The 7,206-nt window shown below is 37.1% G+C and overlaps 1 protein-coding gene across 1 annotated transcript; it reads left to right on the top strand.

Annotated features, from left to right (window-relative positions):
- The first annotated feature begins 3,214 nt into the window (after positions 1 to 3,214).
- Positions 3,215 to 7,206, top strand: LOC107093360 (neuropeptide FF receptor 2-like). The gene is made up of 4 exons (XM_015388366.1): positions 3,215 to 3,255; positions 5,138 to 5,461; positions 5,892 to 5,991; positions 6,084 to 7,206. Exons 2-4 carry the CDS (start codon positions 5,146 to 5,148, stop codon positions 6,973 to 6,975), a joined length of 1,308 nt encoding a protein of 435 aa, XP_015243852.1. The 5' UTR covers positions 3,215 to 3,255; positions 5,138 to 5,145; the 3' UTR covers positions 6,976 to 7,206.

Genomic DNA, 7,206 nt, shown 5'->3' on the forward strand with positions numbered 1-7,206 from the left:
GCAGAAATAACTGATATAAAGACACATTATTAATTCGAGGAAAAAATATTTACAGATTCAGTCTCAAACTTTCTGGGCTCTTATTCCCTTTCAGATCCTTCTGTTTTCTGTCTTGCAGTCCTCCCGCTGTGCATCCTGCTGCCTCCTACAGTCTCCCTGTTGCCCATGTGTCAATCCCTTGTTTTTGTCTGATTTTTTTACTTTCTTCTCACATACTTACTTAGTTTGAGCTTTTTTCTGAACATGCTGTATTTAGCTTTATTCTTTAAAAAAGAAAAAGAAAAAAACTGCTTTTGGTTTTTGGTCGACTTAATGACTTCCAATCATGACAAAAACAATGTTCCTTAACCTCAACTGTCCTATGCAAGTGATTTGACTGTAGATAAAGACTAATTTAGAGTGTATATATATCGCGAAGGTTTTTTCCCCCACTTAATTTTCAATTTAAGAAAAAATTCACTTATTTTAAGAAAAATAACCTATTTCGATTTAATTCTCACAAACTTCTTAATTTCTTCTGATTGGAAATTCGATGTTTATGAACACAAGCTGCCAAAAGAGAGCCAGTGGAGGCAATAAAAGATTAGAGACATGGCAAGAAGGCCTTCAAAACACTAACTTGAAGCTTATCACTTAAGATAATTAATAAGATGACCAGATGTAAAGCTGGAAAATGATTGCCAGAAATGATAAAAAAAAAATTGTTTATACCGTAATTGGTACCCTGTTTATATGATTGATTATCTTTCCATGGATATCAGTCTCAATTTATGTCAGGAGTAAATATAGGCTGATAAAAATGATAAATCTGCAAGAAATAAAAATAATTTTACGCCAATGTTTGACAGAAAAAAAAGCAAACAAACATGAAATCCACATCAAAGCTTTTATTGCTCAGGAGAGACAATGTCTGAGACAACACAGATATTTACTGTAATAAATTCCTGTGCAAAATCTATTTAGGGGAATAAAAAAAATGGGATTGGTTCCTGAAAAGAAGCACAATGTAATATGTTCCAGAATGTAGAAAACATAAACAAAGATTAAATGTAGATTGAGCTAAATTCAATTTATTTCACTACTTTATAGTGTGCAAAATCTGGCGGACAGTTAATGGGTGTGTAGCTGTGCTTTTATTTGTATTAACACTCATGAAATAAAAAAACAGTGAAATACAGCGATGCTCACTTTCCCTTTGAAAATAAATCCCATGAGAAAACTGTGATATTCATGATATGGAGTTACTATGTAAATTATTTTATTATGGCTTCACATCAAATGAGACTTGCATTGTTACAGTACATTATCTGCAATATGTAAATTCTACAAGCTTGATGTAGAATATATAATAAAAGACAGATGCACCTCAGCTACTTTAAGTTCACTTCAGCTGCTCATGTCTCAATCCTATGTTTCTGTAAAAGTCAATATTAAAGCACAAGTACAATTCTCTAAATTGGAATTTGAGTACCAAAAAGGCTCTCTTATTAGATTAAAAGTTACCACAAGGCCACAAAAAAAAAAAAAAAAAAAGATTTGTAAAACGACGAGCACACACAAAACAAAGCAATTTTCCTTTATAAACCAAAGCTGCATTTCAAGGTTTGCAAACGTGAGGCTTCCCCTCTGTTAAGCCCTACTAGCCCATATTCAACCATACATGGACACTGCATAAATGTCAGTGTGTATTTAAATTAGCTGGCTGATCAGTGTTATTTTATGGTTACCATTGGCAACCGCAGGAATAAGTTCAATAAGCACTTCGTATATAAGTTTTAATATAGAGAAAAAATGGTTGACCACATCATCTTATATTTGGATGTTGCTTGATTCTCCAGATACGTTGGTTATCTTGGATAGTTATTGGCAAACATGGCGTAGCATTTTCTGTCCCTTTTTATGCTCCCCCTCTATCTGATCTGTTTTTTAATGAATAGCGGGGAAGTTTTGCCTTTCTTTTGGGAGGTTGTGGGTTTGATTCCTAATTCCTCTTTAAAGATTTTGATGTGCTCCCTGGCAAAGGCACTTAGGTGTGCTACTAATCTGTGCAATATAATTGTTTGTGCTAATCAGGGAATGGGGCTGCGGCTAAGTCAGCTTTAAATGGCTAGTTTTGCCTTAAAATTTGTTACATAAAACTAGTGGGAAACCCAAGACTTTTAGACTAACCAACTGGGTAAATGTTTTTCATATAAATTTAAATTCCCACTTGCTACTTATATGTTAACTAAGAAAGTATTTTCTTCACCCTTAAAGATTTATTTAAGTGCAACTTTGACAACTTCCCAGATGCTTTTATAACTTGTGCATTCATCAAAATTCATTTTTTTTCAATGCAAGACGTCATGTAAAGAATCCAGCTGTCAGTCTGCTGTCTTCTGTCTCAATACTCTTATTACAGAGTCAGTGCTGAAGGCCTTTTGACATGTTAATTAAGCTTTCTATTTATTTTGCTAACATTAGCAGGCCTGTCATATCCCTACTCCGATCTCCTCATCTGAATTTTCATTACCCCTCCAATGTCCTCTAAGCTTGAGGCGCACTGATTATGTCTCACCCCCTACAGATAGTGCTCACCTCTATATAAATTCTCATATCCCGATGTGCTTCACCTCTTTTCAAGACCAGACTGCCTATTAAAATGTTTTGTTCCTTAGGTATTTAATGCAAAAGAAAAAACTGAGCCTAATGATGCCGCATTGCAGAAGCATTTATTCTGTCAAGGCTTCATCTTTTATGAGTCATAGAATACTGCTGGACAGCATGTACAATAACATCTAGACCCCACGCCACCACTCTCAGAGATGTTTCTTCCCATCCTAAACTTTGCATCAATATGTCCTTGTGCACCAGTTCAGACTAAAGATGGAGGAAATGTCTCCAGATCCAAATGCAGACCATTTGGTTCTGCATCCAAACAGATGATTTATGACTTGTCTCCTATTTGATGCCAAAAGCACAGATGTCTGAGGCAACTATAAGACAGACAGCTATTACCTGTTCTTGGGAAGATTTCCTTTTTTGTATATAATATTGAGATCACATAAGCCCCCCTGAACATACAAATCTCCCAACTCTTACACCACCCAACGCATCTCTCCAGAGTGTATCTCGTGTTTCACCTATAAGTGCAACAGCAGTCTCTCCCTAGCAGGAGCACTGAGCAGATCCACAGGATGAAAGCGTGTGGCTTTCCTGCTCTGAAGGAAGGGGAATTTCTGTGAAATGGATTTAAAGCATCTTTAATCACACAGGGTAAGGCAAATTATTTAAATACTGTTTCCTTTAAGATAAAAGCATTGATTTTATCATAATTTTTGAAACTTTTAGGATCTGCTATGGTTTGTTTCAGATATTTTTTAGCATATTTAATAGCATAATCAGACACAATACATTTTTTCATATTTATATTCTCTTTGAACTCTTTGAATACAGTTATTTAATTTTTTTTAAGTATTTGAACTATAATCCCTTTTTTCAACAAAAATGTGACAAAGATATCATGACTGACGATCTTAAAAATATTAAGGTTTGATCTGGTTTATCCCCATAGATAACTTTTATTCCTGCTTTTAAATTTGATAATCACAAAGGTTTAACCTGAAAATTATAATAAAAAAACTACACAAACCAACCTGACTGTATGTGGAAATGTTTATGTTCCTACATCTGATTATAACTAATAACTGGTTCAGCTTCATGTGTTTATAATAACTGACAAATAGTCTTTGGTTTTGATGTAAGGGAATTTAGCAGCCTTATTGGAGAGGTCAGCTTTTTATTACGACTGTTCAATCAATGTGCACAAGTGCTCCAGGTCCTGAAACATTAAAGCAATAAAATGCTATTTTAATAAAATTATGTTAGTTTTACCCCAGGTGTAAAAAGTCAAAATATTTTTGTAATTTAAGGGATTTTTGTCAAGAAGTTAATTTTGTTTTGGAGGTCTCCAGTGGTTTTCTGCTTTGTCTCTTTCTAAGAGTCGGGACTGGTGACCCTTACTGATCCAAACGAGGCAATCTGATTGGAAGGTTATTGCTATTCCTCGTTTCTTCACAGCATAAAAGCTCTCACTGTGATTCGGGAAATACAAAAAATAAACAGATGTTAGAAACTTTGTTTCTCAGTAATTTATTTCATTTTGAGATGCCCTAATGTAGCCTACCTCATGTGGTCAGACAGGTTCTATTTTAATCAGCTGCAATATGAGTGTAAGGTTACTTTTTCACAGTATTCCATCGGTACAGATTTCACATTTATCAATCAAATCAAAGTCCCATTGCAAAAAATATAAATCTAAGTAGGGCTTTTTTCTTAGAATAAGAAAATTTTTCTTGTATTGAATAGGTAAGTGAGACACATTTCCAATGAAATAAGACAATTTACATTTAAAATAAGAACAAAACAACCACAGTCTCTTATTTCAAGTGCATCATATCTAATTATCTTATTTTAAGGTTAAAAATGCTAATTCAAATCCTGCAGAAATATTTTGTTAATATAACATCATATCAAGTTTCACTCAGGAAATACTTGAATCTTATTAGAAACTTCTCATATGATATCCAACAAGAAATTATAATCAGTTTGGTTATGATCACATTCTTGTACCTTATTTTTGCATTTGAATGAACAAAGAAAATCCAAAATATTGGACATGGAAATTGTTTTGCAATGAATGCCAGCATTTCCAGCAGAGAGAATAAAAAAGCTGAGAGATCAGAAACAGAGCAGAGATTTCATAAGGGCCAGTCTCTACAGGATGCAGGAGTGGGAGGTGAGAAGAAAAGGTGACGACTGGATGTGTGAAGTAATACCTGTTCATTTAGGTCTCCTTGTTCTCTAGGGTAAAATGAAGGAACACAAACTTGTCTTAATCAAGATATATAAATTAATCTAAGGACGCAATAAAGCTGCGGTGAAATTTGCAAGAGGCATTTTTTTATGCTATAAAAAACATGATTCTCCTACTCTGCAGGACTGTTATCTTGCTGTGAATGTCAAGGTGTTCAGTTCCTTTCATGAGGACGTTTTTATTCAACAACTTGCCTTTACATGTCAAGGACTTACAGTATTCCCTCCAATACATGACACAGCTACCTGGTCTGGTTTCCCTTTCTTTATTTTTGACACCCAGGTACCACAATGACTGAGATTCTAGCTTATAATACCACCTTGGAGGAGCTGAACCTCTCCTGGCAAAACCAGTCTTCACCTCAACAGAACGTCACCTATGTGGATTTCTACCTCCACAAACCCGCTGTGGCTGCAGTCTTCACCGTTTCCTACCTGCTCAACTTTGTGGTGTGCATGGTAGGCAATGGTGTGGTGTGTTTCATCGTGCTGCGCAGCAGGAACATGCGAACCGTCACCAATCTGTTTATTCTCAACCTCGCCATCAGTGACCTGCTGGTTGGCATCTTCTGCATGCCAACCACACTTGTGGACAACATCATAACAGGTAGTCAAGGGATTTCCAAGTCAGTATGTATAGTAGAGCCAATGAGATGATTCATACTCCCAAAAGTATAAATGCACATTTAAATGTTTGCATTGGAGGTGGTTAAAGTTAATGAAAATCAAAGATAACCAAATGTAGGGTATCCCGAGAGGGAAATAGATGAAGCAAAGACTTGAGTCTTCAGTGGACATTATTAAAACATGTAGTAAATATAATACTATATACACCCTAACTAACTTAGATCAACTTGTTAGAAAATTTGAATCCCTAGATGTGCAAAGCTGACACTTGACTGCAAGGCTCTACTTTTTACTGGAATTTCACATAAATTCCCTCAAGCTGTGGGGATCTGAATGTTTTTTTCTTAAAGCACTGCCCTTTGTTTTTTATTCTCGTGCTATGAAAGCTTTTTCTGTTGCTGTTTCTGCAGGCTGGCCCTTTGGCAGCGTTGTGTGTAAACTGAGCGGGATGGTTCAAGGGATCTCTGTGTCAGCATCTGTTTTCACCCTCGTTGCCATTGCTGTTGACAGGTGAGGATTTGCATTTCATCCTCCGTTACCAGTCACTTTCATCTCTGTGCCTGGTTCTGAAAAATCTTTTTGAAAATGTGTCTTTTCACCAGGTTTCGCTGCATCGTCTACCCTTTCAAGCAGAAGCTGACCATCCCCACCTCAAAGCTAATTATCGTCATCATTTGGGTCCTCGCCGTGTTCATTATGTGTCCTTCAGGGGTCATGCTCCAGGTCACCAAGGAGCAGACAGTGAGAATAGTCCTTGGTCCCAAAAGTGATACTCGCCCCTTTTACTGGTGTAGAGAGAACTGGCCAAGTCAAGAGATGAGGAAGATCTATACTACAGTCCTCTTTGCCAACATCTACCTTGCCCCTCTTAGTCTGATCGTCATCATGTATGCACGCATTGGTTTCACCCTCTTTAAGACCACTCTTCCTCAAGCTGGAGGCAGTGGGAGTGCCCCATTAGAGGGCAGTGGTAAAAAAGTGAGCATGGACGCGCGTCAGACAATTACACGGAAGAAGAAGAGGGTGATAATGATGCTCCTGGTTGTTGCTTTGCTTTTCATCTTATCCTGGCTGCCTCTATGGACGCTAATGATGCTGAGCGATTACGCCAGCTTAACAGAACACCAGTACCGTGTCATTAACATCTATGTGTACCCTTTTGCTCACTGGTTAGCCTTCTTCAACAGCAGCATCAACCCAATCATCTACGGTTTCTTCAATGAAAACTTCCGTAAAGGCTTTCAGGCAGCTTTTAAGTTCCAGCTGTGCTCCGCTGACATTCTGCGCCAAAGGACCTTCTCCCACCGGATCAGAGGGAACGCTGTGCTCCCAGTCCACCCGAAATCCCACAGCAGACCAGTGTCCAGAGCTGGGTCGCTCTTTGTAGGGAATGGAGGGTGTTCAAGGCGGGAGGACGATTGTTTAGCTAGTAGAAACGCTGTTAGAGAGCAGGATCTGATCATGGAGGATTTGGAGAAAATGTCACAGATTTAGAAAAAAAATGAGCTTTGCCTATCATCTTATAAAACGAGGTATTTGGTGAATGTTTCAAAAATAAATCAAACTTTTTTCATGTCTGCTGTTAATAAATGTGTTTTGAAGTTCTATTTAAAAGATCACTGTTTGTTAATGTGACTTCTTTTTTAAGCTCTACTGGTCATTTTGCCTCGATTGTAAATCTGAACACCTTCATTGTAGTTATGTTTTATTTCGTACCCACCTAGG

The sequence above is a fragment of the Cyprinodon variegatus genome, unplaced genomic scaffold (genome assembly GCF_000732505.1).
Source record: "Cyprinodon variegatus isolate N-32 unplaced genomic scaffold, C_variegatus-1.0 Scaffold421, whole genome shotgun sequence".
In the NCBI taxonomy this organism is placed as follows: Eukaryota; Metazoa; Chordata; class Actinopteri; order Cyprinodontiformes; family Cyprinodontidae; genus Cyprinodon; species Cyprinodon variegatus.

What these genes read in the sequence shown, in the direction of transcription:
- LOC107093360 (XM_015388366.1), top strand. Translation starts at nt 5,146, where the DNA reads ATGACTGAGATTCTAGCTTATAATACCACCTTGGAGGAGCTGAACCTC. An exon ending in TGTGGACAACATCATAACAG is followed by an intron (nt 5,462 to 5,891) that starts GTAGTCAAGGGA and finishes CTGTTTCTGCAG; the next exon opens with GCTGGCCCTTTGGCAGCGTT. An exon ending in GTTGCCATTGCTGTTGACAG is followed by an intron (nt 5,992 to 6,083) that starts GTGAGGATTTGC and finishes TCTTTTCACCAG; the next exon opens with GTTTCGCTGCATCGTCTACC.